Below are 19767 nucleotides of genomic sequence, written 5' to 3' on the forward strand. Positions count from 1 at the left end.
CTCCAGCACTTTGCGCCTTTTTTAAACCAGCTCCTTATTTCTACATATCGTCATAGGAGCCTAGATGAGTTGATGTATTGCATCTTTCACATAGGACACACTGCGGATTGTACTCGCTAGAATTTAGAAGATTGAGGGGTGATCTTATAGAAACTTACAAAATTCTTAAGGGGTTGGACAGGCTAAATGCAGGAAGATTGTTCCCGATGTTGGGGAAGTCCAGAACAAGGGGTCACAGTTTAAGGATAAGGGGGAAATCTTTTAGGACCGAGATGAGAAAAACATTTTTCACACTGCCACAGAAGGTAGTTGAGGCCAGTTCAGTGGCTATATTTAAGAGGGAGTTAGATGTGGCTCTTGTGGCTAAAGGTATCAGGGGGTATGGAGAGAAGGCAGGTACAGGATACCGAGTTGGATGATCAGCCATGATCATATTGAATGGCGGTGCAGGCTCGAAGGGCCGAATGGCCTACTCCTGCACCTATTTTCTATGTTTCTATGTGTGCTCCTGGTGGAGGGAGTAAACATTTAAGCAATTGCTCTTACAGACGGCTTCAGCCTGGACACTATCAGGTTTGAGTGTTGTTGAAGCTGCGTACATTCAGATTAGTGGAGAGTCTTCCACTATCCTCCTGAATCTGGGAGTTACTTACTGAAAATTTCCCAGCCTCTGACCACAGTTTAAGTGTGCGAACAGTCAAGAGCCTGAATGCGTTTATTACAGTACTTGAACAATTTCTGTCTGCAATAAGATTATTGATCACTGCCCAAAATAGGATTAGGCCATCAACCCCTCAACCCTGCCCTCCAACATGATCATGGCTGACCTTCCCCAGGCCATCTTCTACTTTGCCAACCTTTAATCTCTAGAGCTTTCTAAAATGTATCCACCTCCCCTTCAAATTTCCCCAACGTAGCCTCCACACCCTCCAGCGTTGAGACTTCCAGTGATTCATCATGCTCCGAGAGAAGAAACATGGAGCTGCAGATGCTGGTTTTTGATATCAATCAGCTCTTTAAATAATTAGAATGAGAAAAGACTGCAGAGGCGTGAACAAAAAACAAACTACTGGAGGAACTCCCATCAGTCTAAAGAAGGGCCCCGCACTGAAACGGCACCTATCCATGTTCTAACCAACATCTGCTGTTCCTTGTTTCTGCTGCAGGAACTCAGCGGGTGAAGGGCCTGTCCCACGAGCATACGACTCGATGCGGCAAGCGCGATCTAACGTGGTCGCTTGAGCCGTACGGCCTCGCGGGGCCGGTCCCACTTCGTTCGCCGGAGCCGTATGGAGTTCTGTGGAGTTGGTCCCAACATCGCCCGGGGCTCCGAAAAACTGACCATGTTCAAAAAATCCGCGCGGCAACGGCGTGCCGGTCCTCAGCCGCCTCGACGCCGTACACACCGCCTCGACGGCATACGCAGCGTCTTGACAGCGTACGTCACACGCAAACGTCCCGCGGACTTCGCTCGAACTTCACGTCACTCACTCGACCTCCGCGTGGCCCCCGCTTCCGGTTTGGTCACGCTCACCGCATGCAGGCGCATGCTGGTGGGTCCAGCTCTGTACGGGGATCACTCGACCTCCGCGTGGCCCCCGCTTCCGGTTTGGTCATGCTCACCACATGCAGGCGCATGCTAGTGGGTCCAGCTCTGTACGGGGATCACTCGACCTCCGCGTGGCCCCTGCTTCCGGTTTGGTCGCGCTTGCCGCATGCAGGTCGCATGCTCGTGGGACAGGCCCTTTAGGCAGCACAGAAGAAATGCTGGAGTAACTCAGGACAGGCAGCATCTCTGGAGAGAAGGAATGGGTGATGTTTTGGGTTAAGATCCATCAGACGGAGTCAGGGGAGAGGGAAACTGGAGATATGGAAGGTACAGAGAGAATGTAAGGTGTGAATATATGGGCAAAATGGGCAGGCAACATTTCATTGAAGAGTATAGCACAAGTTTAGACACTTTGGGCCACAATGTCTGTGTCGAACATGGTGCCAAGTTAAACTAATCTCCTTGGCCTGCATGCGATCCATATTCCTCCATTCTCTGCATATCCATGAGCCTATCTAAAAGCCACTATCTTAATCTGTCTCCGCCACCAATAATTTCAGGCACGTACCACTCTCGTATTATAAAAAATAAAAAAAATAAAAAAATCGCCTCACAAATCTTGAAGATTTTCCCCTCTCACCTTGAAACTATGGCCCCCAGACGTTGACATTTCCACCAGAGGAAAAAGATTCTGACTGTCTACACTATCTATGCCTCAATTTGATATACTTCCATCAGGTCTCCCCTCAGCCACTGACATTTCAGGTCAGGTCCGTTCTTCAGATCTCCATCTGTTGTGCTGGGAGTGCCCAACAACAGACGCCCCCAGGATCACAGGGCCGGTCCAGTGGCGCAGTGATAGAGTTGCCGCCTTACAGCACCAGGGATCCAGGTTCAATCCTGTCTGTGAGCACCGTCAATACAGAGTTTGTACATTCTCCCAGTGTCCGTATGGGTTTTCTCCGGGTGCTCCAGTTTCCTACCACATTCCAAAGATGTGCAGGTTTGTAGGTTAATTGGTTTCTGTAAATTCTCTCTAATGTGTAGGTTAGAACTGGTGAATGGGCCATCGGCCCGGACTCGGTGGTCCGAATGGCCTGTTTCTACGCTGTATCTCTAAACAAATAAAACAACAATCCCCTGCAGCTCAGAAAAAGGGATGTACAAGAAATAACACCATCCCACATGGTGCCGGTGCAGAAATCCCATCAGAACCGCAAAGTGAATGAGGCGTAGGAAGCACATGGTCAAACAACCCATCAACCATAAGTCGACACAGAGATGGACGTAAAACTATTTACCCGGGCTAAAGTGGTTTTCAATTACAAGCATTGTGAAACAATACTATGCAAACCATTGTGTTTAAGAAGGAACTGCAGATGATCAGAAGAAGGGTTTCGGCCCGAAATGTTGCCTAGTTCCTTCGCTCCATAGATGCTGCTGCACCCGCTGAGTTTCTCCAGCATTTTTGTGTACCTATGCAATCCAATGCCTGGGCAATTGTGCTCCAAATTTATTAGAATGGAATCTTCTTCTCTAATCAGTAACAGCGCCTATCTGTTTACATATAATTTTCCTTATACAAGTACCTTGATATCCGAGTGGAAGTTGTTGATTTTCGGGTAGCCTGCATTCTCCAAGTGGTAATTAGCCCATCGTAACAGCAGTTCTTCTGGGGACAACTTCATCAGATCCTCCAGACTCTCGCCATCACGGAGCAGAGCCACCAAAGCTGCGGAACAGGTTCCCATTAGTCATAGACTTAGGTTTATTATCACGTGCACCAAGGCACAGCGAAAAACTTATGCAATCAGATAAGATAAGTACATAAATACGCTCTGATCAAACTCAAGTACAATAGGTAGAGCAAAGGGGAAGACACGGTGCAGAATATTATTCGCAGCATTGTTGTGCATCAGTTTCATAGACAAATTCAATGCCTGCATGGGGTAGAGGTGAATCAGACAGTAACCGGCCATTCAGAAGTATGATAACAGAGGGAAAGAACCTGTTCCTGAATATCGTGACTCTCTCTGACAATAGTTATTCATTTGTTTTATACCAGTGCCAAACATTGGCATGTAAATTAACTCAGTCACAGCTGGGTTAATATTCTCTGTTGCTGCATCAGAGCTTTACTAACAGGCAGGACAAGATCTCTCTAATTTGCATTCCTCCCTGATTTGTATTTCTCCCTCTTTGCCAATGAAGGATTAAAATAAAGGATGCTCAACAGGTCAGTGCACAACCAGAGCCTCGTGTCATTTGACCGAGAACCCCGAATTCATCATTCAGAATAAACCAATACCACAGTGCCCATCACTGGGAGCATCTACAGATTGGACAGAAGACAAAGCCGGTATTACAGGAACACAACGATACAAAAGCTGTCAGCCTGCAGCAGAAGCAACGCACAAGGACTTGCCACGATAATGAGATCTGTTTACTTATTATTCCAGCATTCCGTCTTTATCAATCAGTCTAAACAGATACAAGCAGGCAAAAAATATGTTCTCCGACCACTCTTTAAAGAATCAATTCAATCTTTTTCACTGAAAGGCTTCTACAGTGGTTACAGGACAATCAGGTTGCAAAATATCCTCAGTCTACACGATATACGTCGAAGCATTAATCACCCGTGCATAGAAACATAGAAAATAGTTGCAGGAGTAGGCCATTCGGCCCTTCAAGCCTGCACCGCCATTCAATATGATCATGGTTGATCATAATGGCTGTGCAAATCTCTAAACGATGGGCGCAGTCGTATTGATTTAAGGTTTATTGTCATGTGTACCGAGATGAAGTGAAAAGTTTTGTTTTGCATGCCAGTAGACAATAGGTGCAGGAGGAGGCCATTCTGCCCTTTGAGCAAGCACCGCCATTCATTGTGATCATGGCTGATCATCCACAATCAGTACCCCGTTCCTGCCTTTGCATATCCCTTGAATCCACTATCTTTAAGAGCTCTATCTAACTCTCTCTTGAAAGCCTCCAGAGAATTGGCCTCCGCTGCCTTCTGAGGCAGAGAATTCCAGATTCACAACTGTGTGAAAAAGTGTTTCCTCGTCTGTTCCAGATGGCTTAACCCCGATTCTTAAACTGTGGCCCCTGGTTCTGGACTGTCCCAACATCGGGAACATGTTTCCTGTCGCTAGCGTGTCCAAACCCTTAATAATCTGATACGTTTCAATAAGATCCCCTCTCATCCTTCTAAATTCCAGAGTATACAAGCCCAGCCGCTCCATTCTATTAACATATGACAGTCCTGCCATCCATGCAGATAAATAACACTATACATAAATGCATTCAAATCAAACTCGTGCAATAGGTAGGACAAAGAGAAAGATGCGGGGTGCAGAATTTTGTTCTCAGCATTGTAGCGTATCAATTCCAGAGACAAAGTTCCATATCCACAATTAGGTTGAGGTGAATTGGACATACCCTAGCTTATGGAAGGACCATTCAGAAGCCTGATAACAGAGGGCAAGAAGCTGTTCCTGTGTCTGGTGGTGTGCAGCTGGAATGTTGGAAATATTTAGCAGTTTACTTCTGAATTGCAAATATGGTATGAAGAGTCAAAGAGACTCCCAGGCCCAAGTCATGAATGTTTGTATCCTGAGCATCCCCAATTTTAATTAGCCCATCAAGGCAGTCATGAAATGAACAAAACCAACCTGAGGTTTTCAGTTTCCCACTTAAATATATTCCTATATTCTCTGCTTCTTACATTTAAACTTTTTGGCAAACTGTCCTAAAGTCTTAAGTTTTGTGAAATTTAACTAATTTTACGAACAGTAAGCCACAACAAATGCAGGATAGCACGCAAACAAAGCTTTTCACTGTACCTTGGTACCCTTGACATTAATAAACTATGCCAACAGTATAGAGATTTTGAAATAGCAACAGGAGGCCAGGTGATCGCTACCTTGACTTTGTTTGAGTTTTGATAACATTGCGAATCAAAACAATGGATTATTCAGCCAATTGGAAACACAATTCAAGTTTTAAGAAGATGAGATTAAAAATATTTTAATAAGTACTGCAAATATTCATTGTCTGAAATAAATACTAAATGTTGGAAATATTCAGTATGTCTGGAAGCATCTGTGGAAACAGAGTTGCTGCTTCAGTGTGCTGGAAAAATGGAGACCAACATGTTTTAAGATGCAGAAGGGAGAGGGGTGGAGAGAACAAAAGGGATGACTCTGATATGGTGGAGACCAAGAGAGATGAATAAAAAAAAGTAGCGGCCACATTGGCTGAGAACATCTAGTTAGTGTAGATGATCAGCTTGAAGATGCAACTGAATAATCCAGAATGAAACTCGGACCTCAACACCCAAATTACAGGGAGACATTTCTAAAACTACATTGTGCACCTCAGTATATGTTTAGTGATTATTCGATTTAATTTTTCATATCAATTTATGGAGCTAATGGAGCTTTTGTGAAAATCTCTCTACTCATGAAGATATGTAGACCTAAAGATTACTCAGCTTCTCCCGAATGAAGCTGGGAGATAATTCTGCATGGAGAATATCTAGACTTTTCTCTTCCACAAATAGCAGTTGATATTAGTTTGTCAACTTTGAAATCGGAGAATGACAGATTTTGTTAACCAAATGTATTAAGCTAAGAGAAAAGATGATCACTTGGAATTAACTCAAGCATCAGCCCCGATTGCACTGAATGCTGAAAATGGCAGAAGATATATAACCCACTCAAGACTCCACATTCCTTTAATATTTGGTCTTACCTTCATTTTTGCTGAGTTCAATGTCTGCAAACAGCCCAATTTTGATGATCTGCCACAGAAGTCCCAAGACCAAATGCGGTTTCCCGTCTCTCAAGTCTTGAGCACCGATATTGACAACATGGCAACCAATAGCAGAAGCAGAGTTCAAGGCAAGATTCAGGTTTTCCTATGTAAATTAAACATTTGGATATATGATCAGGCTTTACATGCAAGAAGTAAACAGTCAGACGTAGGTTGCTCAAGAGATTTTAGTAGATCAATTCATAATACATAGGAGCAGAATTAGGCCATTTGGCCCATCGAGTCTGCTCCACCATTCAATTTTGGCTGATCTATTTTGCTGCCACAACCCTATCCTCCTGTTTTCTCCCTATATCCTTTGATATTCTTATTCATCAAGAATCTATCAATCCATGCTTTAAGAATAACCAATGGCTTGGACTCCACAGCCATCTCTGGCAATTAATTCCACACATTTACAACCCTCTGGCAAAATAAATTCCTAATCATCGCCACTCTAAGTGATGCAATTATATAATGCAACCTATGAGTGCAACAAGATCGTTCTCACTATAACTGATGTTAAAACCCTGAAAACTCTCAATAGAACACTGTAGAAAGACTGTAGAAAGTTCAGGACTCCTTAATATTCGCCCCCCCCCCCCCCACCCTAAAGATGCTGACTGACCTGCTGAGTGTTTGCAGCATTTTCCATTTTAATTTGTGCTCACATTTCCCAACAAGACTCGCTACCTATTCAGTTCATTGTTACAAGCAGGAGCAAAATCTTCCAAAGGCCCTCAACAGAACCAAAAGGCCACTAGATGCTTGGGACTATCCACAACATGATAATAAGTGCCTGGTCTGGCCAGACAGTACTTATCTATGAAAAAGCCTTCAAGTTCATATAATTTTGCTGATAATAATTCACCCATGAGAAATAAAATGATCTGATATACATACTGCTTTCCTTGTCCTATCATCTAATATTTTAATCTCACAATGTTCACTCATACTGGAATATGGATACAGGAACACCATCAGTCCTCGCCAATCTAATCATATGAGAGTCATGAAATCCAAGCTTTGGAGACCATCACTCAGAAGAAGATCTAACACTTCACTGGGGACCCCAAAAAGGATATGATCCACTGATAACTTGCACACAAAACTGTAAACATACCATGCATAAAATTCAAGATTCAACTTTCTGTCATTTCATTCAGTTTCATGGAGGCTGCAGAAGGTATTTAGTTTAGTTTAGAGATGCAGCATGGAAACAGGCCCTTTGGCCCACCGGATCCATGCCGACCGACGATCACCCATACACTAATTCTATCCTACCCACTAGGGATAGTCTACAGAAGCCAAGTAACCTACAAACCTGCACGTCTTTAGGATGTGGGAGGAAACCGGAGTACCCGGCGAAAACCCATGCAGTCACAGGCTGAACGTACAAACTGAACGTACAGACAGCACCCATAGTCAAGATCGAACCCAGCAAGGTAGCAACTTCTAGCACCGCAAGGCAGCAACTCTACTGCTGCGCCATTGTGCTGCCCTTGAAAATCTAAAGAAATTTGATGGAAACAATGCCTCCTGATTCATTTGATATTCGGAGATCTTGGAACCCTGATCTGCCCACTACATTCCTTACAAGACCAACTCCCAATCAAGCTGATAAACTCTCAATGGAGGGTTTCTCAGGAATTATGTTTGTACTTCAGTTTGCTGAAGATTAAAACAGTTTATATCAAAAGTCAATATTTGGACTTTCCCGTTGTGTTTAAACTCCAATGACTGCTAGGCTATTCACTCTCCACATTCTTTGAAATCTTGTCTAAAAGCTGTTCCAGTCCATCGAGTAACAACAATACTGGCAGTGATATGGTGAAGCCTTTTGTGAAGTTGAAAGTCTCTATGAGATCTGACAGTAGAATTTCATTGGACTCATTCTGCATGTGCCATTTTCTGAAAGAGGGTACTCCTCAGTTTCCTTCACCCCCACCCTATCTCCCTAGCCTCAAAACCCCCTGCTCTGAACCTACCATTAAAAGCAAGTTAAAACTATGATCACCTCCTCCAATACAAGCAAATTGGGCAAGGATCTGACCATACAATAACGAGTTCTTAGTGTCATATCCTTGTTTCCAATCTTGATCTCAGAAAAGGTTATTGCAGATGAAAACAGATTAATGGACAATGACTAGTAAGGAAGTAACATTGTTAGAATATTGAGACACAAGAAACAGCAGATGTTGTAATTTTGAGCACAACACAAGTATTGAAGAAATTCAGCAGATCAGGCAGTATCTGTGGAGAAAATGGACAGACAACGTTTGAGGTCAGGTCCTTTCTTAAAAACATAGAAAATAGGTGCAGGAGTAGGCCATTCGGCACTCCGAGCCAGCACCGCCAATATGTCCATGGCTGATCATCCAGAATCAGTACCCCATTCCTGTTTTCTCCTCATATCCCTCGATTCTGTTACCCCTAAGAACTATATCCAACTCTCTCTTGAATACATCCAGTGAATTGGCCTCCACTGCCTACTGTGGCAGGGAATTCTTCAGGCTCTGAAGTCTGATAAGTCGCTCTCAAAACATCATCTGTCTATTTTCTCCTCAGATGCCACCTGTCCTGCTGAACTCCTCCAGCAATTTGTGTTTTATTGTTGGAATATTGTTTGTAATATTTCAGTCCAAGAATTTGAGTCTCATCGAGAGATTAATGATAAGCATCATGTACGATCACAATGCAATCAGTTACCTGAATGGTAAATGCCGTGAGCTTTTTTTTGTTGATAGTTCTTTCATCAATTGTATCTGGCACAGAGAGGTTGATCATTTTGCTGAAAGAGGAAGGTGGGTGATTACTGACGCAGCAAATCCCTTGGCATCTCAAACACAAATAATAATGCAATTTATGGCTGTGACAGAAGATTTTGGATTCAGTTCCCATCATCATCTGCACAAACAAGTTCAAGATTTCAAAATCATATCACAGCATTTCATTTCAGTTGCAATAGCAGAAGCATTTACTTGGATAACTATTATTACAGTCAGTGAGAAGTCTGATGTTGAAATCAATACATCTTATTACTTAAAATATAAAAGAAAAGTAACCCAGAAAACTGATTCAGGATTGAAATTGATTTTCCAGCTCTCTAGGATGAAAGTTTGCCTTTCATTCTCAGTCTGCAACTCCACAATACTCTCTGAAGAAGCCTAATCAATCCCTCTTTTCTAAAAGCAACGATACCAAACAGGTACAACTCGTGTACAGAGCAATAAGGCACCACACTGAACCTCCTAACCCTGTGCACATTTTAATAAAAAAAAAAAAATTGGTTACATAATATTTTAAGTCTTTTCCAAATTCAGTTGCCAGAGGTTTAAGTAGATGGCATTTCAGGGGTTGATTCAAGAGATGCATAAACAAAGCAAACTTATTCAACCTTCGATTTTGGACGTGTTCACAATGTTTGGACAAATCAGCAGTGCTCAATCGATCATTTCACACGATGTCAAAGTTCACTTATGCTTTGCAATCTTGTCAGTACATTAGGTAAACAGGTCTCAATGTGGCAATGTTTGACCTTGGTCAGATTTTACCTCCGTTTGATGTGGACTGAAATTGTGGCAGGTTTAAAAAAAAAAAAAAAGCAGTAATTTTTCATAGAAACATACATCATGGAAAAATGCCCTTCAGTACACTCCAACCATCAAGCTCCCTATCACACCCAAGATAGACTAATCCCATTTTGCTCTCTCCACAATTAATGGTGCTGAATAACTTGGAGGGGATACTGAGCAGAGATAATACTCAAAATGGATGCATTTTCAAACACATGACATGGGCAGAATTTCACTGTGTGCTGTTAGATTCGATGAAAAGGGGTTATAATCTATATTGACGATAGATACAAAAGATTGGAGTAACTCAGCGGGACAGACAGCATCTTTGGAGAGAAGGAACGGGTGACGTTTCGGGTTGAGACCCTTCTTCAGTCTGTCGCTTTAAACCAGTATCTGCCGTTCCTTCTTACACATAAAATCTATGTTGTCGGTTAACATTTTTGGCACAAAGGCAGTTTTGATGGCTGCAATGAAATGCGAGCAGGATGCAACAAATGGCATAATAAGCAGCAAAATGAGCTTGATTCAAAAATGGTCCTTTCTGCCAGACAAAGGCTGGAGATGCACGGCTAGTAATGGATGACGAAGTACTGAGAAATGCGTCTGCCAGCAGAGTGATCACACAGCTTAAGTTGCAGTTCTCTGAAAGGGATGCGCGCCGCGGGACACATTTCTTTTAGACGACACAATGAACAAAACATTCAGTGAGCTAATAGCAGATTAAAGGTTTACACTCATTAATGTGTGTGCTAATTATAGCACTGGAGTTTGAATGTGAGAAAATCTATCCATTCAATTATCCAAATAATGTGCTTACACAATAAATTACTGTTAAGAGTTTAGTTTTTAAATCAGAGAAGGTGGGCTGCTTTTTTTTTACATTCAGCATAAGTAGTAATTTTAAAGGTAAACACACTCCTTCCTGAAACAACATCAGAGAGGAATAGTGGCAAGTAAATGGATGAATGCGAACAGGCCAAATTTCTGATGGAGAAAAATACCAAATAATGATCCAATCAACTGCAATCGGATCACAATTTCCACAGTCCGACAAAATGTTGTTGTTTTCAAGAACAAATAGACTCGAAACAACAATGTCTAGAAATATTTATTATCATCTTGATACTTAAAGGTCAAAATTCCATGGTTTGTTTTCTTATTCGAATTGACCCAATATAATTATGACTGGCAAAATATACAGTGTTGCACAATGATGAAACAAAAAACATACAATAGATTAATTGTGCCAACTGCATCACCAGTAAAATTGATGCAACTCACCAGAGTACAATGCCATTGTCGACAGCTTTGAACAGAGCATCTGTGTTGGGATCCATAGGCAGCATTCCACTACAATCTGGATCTTTCTCCAAAGCCTTGTTTATCCAGTTAACAAAGGCATACTTTTCCTCTTCTGTCATTACAAGAAAAAGAAAAGTAACTTAGATTTCAAAACTTAATATGATGATTAATATTTTGTAATGCACTATGTTCTAAACTCACGTTTGTTTTAACTGTCATCCAGCAGGCAATAGATATTAATCATTACTTTCTGAACGAGGAAGCTAAAAGTCATCAGATGGGTGCATTTGCCCCATAAGATCCACCCTGGCTCTGGGGAACAATCGTATTTGTTCCATTCTTCATCCTCCTCTCCTTATTCCCCTGCAATCTATTCTCCCTCACACATCCAACCCATTCTCCCTCAAACACTTGATTTTGCCATTAACCTAGACAAAGAGGTAACTTACATCAGCCAATTAACCCACTCGGAAATCTTGGGAATGTGAGAGGAAACTGAAGCATAGAGAGAAGGTAGAACTCTGCACGGAGGGCACCCAAGGTCAGAATCACAATCTGGCCCCTGTTGTTGAGCAGCATTGCTCTACCAAACATTTCGGATTCACAAGAAAAATAAAATTGAGATTTAAAACATTTATTATCAAGCAGAGGATGAAGGAAGAACTTAGTGTTGATACTTACGGAGGCAAGAGATATACATAATGAGGGAAACTCTTTGACATACAATTATTTCTTCACTCACAATCCAACAAAATGTGGCTAATCTGCTTCTATCCCAGCTTCAACCACATTCCAACAATTAGCTATCCTAGAGTATGAACCCAAAAGGTACCCCTGCTGACAGCCCACAATTCGTATAAACATCAGGTTCACTCCTGCAGGGGTGGCGGTGCTGCCTTAGCAGCTACGGCTCGCCTGCAGTCCGTCTGTTCTTTCTTTTTTTTGTTGTTCTTTTTGTCCTGTTTTAGTTAATTCTGTTTTATTAGGTTGTGTATGTGTGTGGGTGAGTGGGAGAAACATGTTTTTGGTCTCTTCCTTTGGGGGGGGCGGGGGATGCGACTTTTCTTGTCGTATTCCCCGTCTCCGTCTGCGCCGAGGACTAATGGCAGAGCTGGCGGCCTTGGGGCTGTGGCGGCGTTCCGGCGTCAGCGGCGACCCGACCCGGCCTCGGAGCTGTGGCGGCGACCCGACATCGGAGGCTCGGCCGCGGGCCCAGTGGACGACATCGTCGGGAGCTCGCGGGTCACAGGTTGGTGACCTGTTTTTCCGGAGCTCCCGCAACAACAGCTGCGTCCGCTGGACTGGAGGGCCGTAGCTTCGGCAGCTTCAACCGCCCCGGGCCGCGGAGTTTGAACCGGCATGTTCGCGGCGCTTAGATTCAGCCGCGGGACTGACATTACTTACCATTGCCCGGCGGGGTCACACCATCCGAAGCCTGGATCGCCTCGACGCAGAGGGAGAACAAGGAAGGAAGAGACAGACTTTAAGATTTTTACCTTCCATCACAGTGAGGAGGTGCCTGGTGAACTCACTGTGGTGGATGTTAAATGGGTTTATTGTGTGTTTTTGTCATTTTTATTATATGTATGACTGCAAGGCAACAAAATTTCGTTCAGACCAAAAGGTCTGAATGACAAAAATAGTTTAAAAATTCAAAATTCAATTCAGATTCACAGCCCTCAAGATCTGGTTGGCAGCATGACTTAGCTTCAAACACACTCTCTCTCTCTCTCAAATAAACATCTGAAAGTTACCTTAAAGTATTTTCATTCATTTTCAAGATTGTGAGGCTTCAGAAAACAAGTAGCAGCATTGAACGGGGTACCTGAATAAGAATGCTGAGTTCCTTCACTTGACTGAAGCGAGGTACCGCCAATAGCACAGATGCCTTCTCTCCTGTTGATTGCCATTCTGAACGTTTTTGCAACATGACTACTTTTCAGATTTTGAACAATCTGTGAAAATGGGAACATTTGAGTTTAAATGGATAAAATGAGGCACAGCATTGATCGTGGCTAGCAAAGGATCCATGTACAGTGCCCTCCATAATGTTTGGAACAAAGACCCATAATTTCTTTGTTTGCCTCTGTACACCACAATTTGAGATTTGTAATAGAAAAAAAATCACATGTAGTTAAAGTACATATTGCCAGATTTTCATAAAGGCAATGTTTATACATTTTGGTTTCACCATGTAGAAATTACAGCTGTGTTTATATATAGTCCCCCCATTTCAGGTCACCATAATGTTTGGGACACAGCAATGTCATGTAAATGAAAGTAGTCTTGTTTAGTATGTCCTTTGCATGCAATGACTGCTTGTAGTCTGAGACATCATGGACATCACCAGTTGCTGGGTGTCTTCTCTGGTGATGCTGTGCCAGGCCTGTATTACAGCCATCTTTAGCTTATGTTTGTTTTGGGTGCTAGTACCCCTTCAGTTCTCTCTTCAGCATATAAAAGCTCAATTGGGTTCAGATCAGGTGATTGACTTGGCCACTCAAGAAATGACCATTTTGTAGCTTTGAAAAACTCCGTTGTTGTTTTAGCAGTATGTTTGGGATCATCGTCTTGATGTAGAATGAACCGCCGGCCAATTAATTTTGATGCATTTGTTTGAGCAGATAGGTTGTGTCTATACACTTCAGAATTCATTATGCTACTACCATCAGCAGTTGTATCATCAATGAAGATAAGTGAGCCAGTACCTTCAGCAGCCATACATGCCAGGCCTTAACATCCTCACCGCCGTATTTCACAGATGAGCTGGTATGCTTTGGATCTTGGGCAGTTCTTTCTCTCCTCCATACTTTGCTCTTGCCATCACTCTGATATAAATAAGTTAATCTTTGTCTCATCTGTCCACAAGACCTTTTTTCCCAGAACAGTGGTTGCTCTTTTAAGTACGTCTTGGCAATCTGTAACCTGGCCATCCTATTTTTTGCGGCTAACCAGTGGTGTGCATCTTGCAGTGTAGCCTCTGTATTTCTGTTCATGAAGTCTTCTGTGGACAGTGGTCATTGACAAATCCACACCTGACTCCTGAAGAGTGTTTCTGATCTGTCGGACATGTTTGGGGATTTTTCTTTATTATAGATTCTTCTATCATCAGCTGTGGAGGTCTTCCTTGGCCTGCCAGTCCCCTTGCGATTAGTAAGCTCACCAGTGCTCTCTTTCTTCTTAATGATGTTCCAAACAGTTGATTTTGGCAATCCTAAGGTTTGGCCGATTTATTCTTGTTTCTCAGTCCCATAATGGCCTCTGACTTTCATTGGCACAACTTAGGTCCTCATATTGATAAACAGCAATAAAAGTTTCCAAAGGTGATGGAAAGACTGGAGGAAAGACCAGGTACTGAGAGCTCTTATAGCTGCAGTCATGAGGTAATTAAACACACCTGAGCAATTTGAACTCCTGTGAAGCCATATATCCCAATCATTATGGTGCCCTGAAATGGGGGGACTATGTATAAATACAGCTGTAATTTCTACATGGTGAAACCAAAATGTATAAAAATGGCCTTTATTAAAATCTGACAATGTGCACTTTAACCACATGTGATTTTCTTCTATTACAAATCTCAAATTGTGGAGTCCAGAGGCAAATAAATAAATGATGGGACTTTGTCCCAAACATTATGGAGGGTACTGTAAATTGTTTCCTTGTGGCATAAGTATAATTGTGCAGTGGTGTTCCATTTAACATGCTAGCTCATAATCCGCGTACCTGCGTGTCAGCATAGTTCCATCCTGCTCACCTCATTTTAGTTCAAATGATAACAAATATATTTAATGCCTGTAACTTTAAATACATTAAATAAATTTCTACTGATATTTTCAACATTCTCAATATCTCACTGTCAGTTTTAATGGTTGGAAAAAAATACACTTTAAGAACCAAATTCCTCTCAAAAGTGTTTTGATTTGATAATCCAATTGTGACATTAAACCTCTAACAGACACACGTAACAACATAAAACACTGGAGACTTGATTGGAATTACTTTATCCTAATATAACACTGAAATGGATGCAAAACTAGTAATACATCTGAACTTTGACAAAATGAACACGATGGATTGGCATCTATGTATTGCCAACTCGGGCATCTGTGTGTTCCTGTTCTGATGTATCAACAGAAGCAGTGGTGCACGATAAACAGCCTGTGTTTACACAAGGGATTTGATGAAGTTAGTTTTGTGGCCAAAATGAAAAGGCAAGCTGTACTGTTGTGCGACATCACCACAATAATTTAATTGCATTACCTTCAATGGTAGTCACGTCCTTAATTTATCTGTTATAATCAAAAAAAATTATAAATCACACGATACAGAAATATAAAATGTGGGTGCAAATATAATAGAATATTTAAAATGTTTTATCAAAACTAAGAATGTTATGTGGAACAGCAGGGAAGGGGAGAATCTGAGTTTCTAATCTCAGTTGGTTTACGTGGAAATAAGATTGTTCTTTGATGGTCACAATCCCAATCACAGGACACTATAACATTCATAGAAACACCGTGATGGATTGGGAAATGAATAAGTGTATAGCTGCAGCCAATTCCACCACTGAATTACACTTCTTACCACCAATTATATTTCCTACATGATATCCATCCACCTTGTCCCATCTGTCGGCGTTTGAGAATTCAGACACATTGGGACTCTTGTACTTCTGATATTTTTCCAATAGTGTATATTAATGGCATCGCTCTCCTCTCTCAGACCCAATCTTTACATCTCCCGATTAGTTTAGTTATACTGTGTGGAAACAGACCCTTCAGCCCACAGGGTTCATGCCAACCAGCGATCACCCGTACACTAATTCTATCCTACACACTAGGGACAATTGACATCATCCAATTAATCTACAAACCTGCACGCTTTGGGATGTGGGAAGAAACCCGAGCACCCAGAGAAAGCACACCCAGTCAGAAAGAATGTGCAAACTCCACACGGACAGCACCCGTGGTCAGGATCGAACCCGGGTCTCAGGCGCTGTGAGGCAGCAACTCTACCTCCTTGCGACTGTACACAATTAGTTACCTATATTGGCCTCCCCTTTTCAAGCTGGTGAACTGCTTTTGCACTTAACCTTTACTGTGGAATTCTGCAAATATCTGGATTACTAGTCACCCCATTGGTAAAACTATTAAACAATAACCTGGATTTGTGACACCAAATGTTTCTGGATGCTGCATCATCCTTGCAAGAACATGCACAGTAAAGCAAAAATTCACCACCTTCCATTCTATTTGGTCCACAAGGGATATGACCAGGTTAGATTGTTTGCCAACTTCAATGTGTGTTGACAGATATACAATGCTCTCAGATGGCAGATATTAGAGGTTTTGTTTTATTCAAGCAGTTTTTTGGATCTAACTGTCACAGATTGTACAGTCCCTGCTCATTCTACAATCATTTGTGATAATCGTAACTGCCCTCTCAAATTAGTTTCCTCTAAGGTTTCTCAGGAAGAAAATTCATGGTTTTCTGTATCTCCCGAGTATGGTTGCATCACATAATCTGGCTTCACAAGTGTATAAGCTTTAGACCCAAGGATCTTGAATAAGAATATTAATATACAGAATGTACACATTTTGCTATTCTTTGGCCAATTTACTGATAGCTTGATTCCACAAAGAACAGTTTGAAAGTGCCCGAGCTCATTTCCCCTCCAATCAAGAGTCTAGCCACTGCATCAATGTAGACTGAAAGAAACTTGGCTTCAAGATGTGAACTGGCAGGGCGGTTTCATGATGCCGCCTGGTTCTTTTCCCAAGCAGTATCAAAAGGAAGTGACAACATTTCCTCCATTTGTAAGTTATTGACATTGGAATATGATCCAGGATGTGTGGGGAATGAATGATAAACGTTTTTCTGTCGTGCAATTGTTTATTGTATGTACAACTAACAGAATTTGCAGACAGATGAAAAACTATATTGGTATCTTGATGTTCTCTGCTTTAATTTGAGACCTTTCTAATCAGGTTTAATGATGGTTACTGTAGCCTCTACTACTTTTAAAATGAATCTTGGCTGACCATTTCCCCTCGCCATTATTGAGGGGAGCTTCTAACACTGGGTAAAGGGCAACAGACATCACTGCTGTAGGGGGCTAATCCCGAGCTTCCATATAGTCTTGGTTACATATTTGAAAAGTGATAAGGAATCATACCAAAATCTAAATTTGGATTGCATACAATATATTTGACAACAGTTAAGAGGCAATTAAAATGTTAATGAGAAACTGGTCAAACCCATCTTCCTCTGAAGGCTCCAACTTACTTAGTACTGCCCAATTTGGATTGAAGTGCAGCATATTAAAGAAATGTTAACAAAACATTTGACAGCAACCCAGTGAAAGGAAGGGACAATCAGTTGGACAATTGTCATAGATGCTTTTGAATTATCTTATCTTTTAAATTCCTGACAGAACAAGTCTCCTCATCTTGAGCAATGAGCCAAATCCCAATACTGACAACATCTCCTATGTGAATCCACAGTCCACAAATTCACAAGAGTGCAAGTGTATATTAAAAAGTCTCATATTTTTGAGTCGATTGCAAAGGATAATGGATTAAATTATATTTCACTCAAATGGCTGGTGGCTTTCCAGATATAAGACATTTGCTGCAGTGAATTGAAGGCATCTTTTAGCATCTAGTGCAGCAATAGTCAAACGTTTGTGCAAAGTATGGGTGACTGATCTTCAAACTTTTCCCTATATCTGAACATGGAATATTTATATCCTCACAATCAAAATATGAAGTTGAATGGCTTAGTCAACACGAGCCAGAATACATTTCAAGCACAATGCAAGAACTGTAAGAATATTGTAATTACAAAATTCTTCTATTTAGCCTTGGTGAAGTTGAAAGGGCACTGATCTTATTTTTGGCTAATCCTCAAATCAGCAGGAAATGATGGTTTGTCCGTTTTGTCAGACTTCGGAATGTTTCTTGAATGAACTGGAAACCAAGGTGGCTCTCTATTAAATACCAAATTTGGCAATGAAATAAACCAGACCATAATGGCCAGCTTATCCTGGCTTGTTCACTGTGGAAGCACAATACATACAAACAGGCTTGCACCACCAAGAATTCCAGGTGCGGATCTCGGCTTTGAAAGTACCATGAACGTCGTGACATCGGCCAGAACTTAAATTTGCTCAGACTTCCTTACAAAGTTACAGTAATTTCACACAAAATTCATATTTAGCAGTTTCAAAATCTATTGAAAACATTAAATTCTTGTCTCCCCATAGACTTTGTCCAACTCAGTGCCACCACTTTTGGTCATTCATGTTGGATGTTTTGTATATTTTAATGAAATTTGAGTTGAGTTGACTTGAGTTTATTGTCACGTGTACAGTGAGAAGCTTTTGTTGCCTGCTAACCAGTCAGCAGAAGGACAATACAGGATTACAATTGAGCCATCCACCGTGTACAGAGGAAATGTTGCTGTCAGAGTAGAGATTTAAGAGTAGAGTCAGAGTGATACAGTGCAGAACCAGGCCCTTCGGCCCAACTTTCCCACTCCGGCCAATTCTGGTCCTCGATTCCCCTACTCTGGGGAAGAGACTGAGCAATTGTAACGTGTGATTGCAGATCTACTTCTGTGGCTAGCACACAAAGAGTCGCCTGGGTTGGACACCATCTTGCCATGGGGCATCCTGTCCCATGTGCTTCAGTTGATATATTAAGTGATGCACAGGAAACAAAAAAGAGTGAGCATCCACTCTTCTGCACAAGCAACACTGGAATACCTCAGGAAGCTTTTTCTCCATGCAAATTTCAGAATACTTCGGGACAATAGATGCAGGAGCAGGCCATTCGGCCATTCGAGCCAGCACCGCCATTCAATGTAATCATGACTGATCATCCACAATCAGTACCCCGTTCCTGCATTCTCCCCATATCCCCTGACTCCGCTATCTTTAAGAGCTCTAACTCATTCTTGAAAGCATCCAGAGAATTGGCCTCCACTGCCTTCTGAGGCAGAGAATTCAACAGACTCACAACTCTCTGGGTGACAACGTTTTTCCTCATCTCCGTTCTAAATGGCCTACCCCTTATTATTAAACTGTGGCCCCTGGTTCTGGACTCCCCCAACATCGGGAACATGTTTCCTGCCTCTAGCGTGTCCAATCCCTTAATAATCTTATATGTTTCAATACGATCCTCTCTCATCCCTCTAAATTCCAGTGTATACAAGCCCAGTCACTCCATTCTTTCAACATATGACAGTCCCGCCATCTCAGGAAAATAGATCACAGTTGACTGAAGCATGCACTGGGAGACTGCAGACAATTTTCAATCAGTGGTCTTAATGAAACTGCTGAAGATTACCATCATCAAGATAAAGTATTTGAATGAAGACCATAAGTGGATTGGGGCTGTACATGCTGAAACAGACCACAGCAAATGAAAATAAAATGCTGGAGTAGCTCAGGCAGCATCTCTGGAGATCACGGATAGGTGATGTTTCAGGTCAAACTTCCTCAGGCTGGACAACAACAAA

At 41.9% G+C, this 19767-nt stretch overlaps 1 protein-coding gene across 2 annotated transcripts in view; it reads right to left on the minus strand.

Annotated features, from left to right (window-relative positions):
- Nucleotides 1-19767, minus strand: part of pls3 (plastin 3 (T isoform)) — a 72890-nt gene that overhangs the window by 11774 nt on the left and 41349 nt on the right. For both annotated transcript variants that reach the window (XM_055643470.1, XM_055643471.1), the window contains exons 4-8: nt 13070-13199; nt 11224-11356; nt 9074-9155; nt 6305-6470; nt 3139-3281 (exon numbers count right to left, since the gene is read on the minus strand). In XM_055643470.1, coding sequence (XP_055499445.1) covers nt 3139-3281; nt 6305-6470; nt 9074-9155; nt 11224-11356; nt 13070-13199 — 654 coding nt within the window. The remainder of the gene's footprint in view (nt 1-3138; nt 3282-6304; nt 6471-9073; nt 9156-11223; nt 11357-13069; nt 13200-19767) is intronic.

Source organism: Leucoraja erinacea, chromosome 12, assembly GCF_028641065.1.
Source record: "Leucoraja erinacea ecotype New England chromosome 12, Leri_hhj_1, whole genome shotgun sequence".
NCBI lineage: Eukaryota > Metazoa > Chordata > Chondrichthyes > Rajiformes > Rajidae > Leucoraja > Leucoraja erinaceus.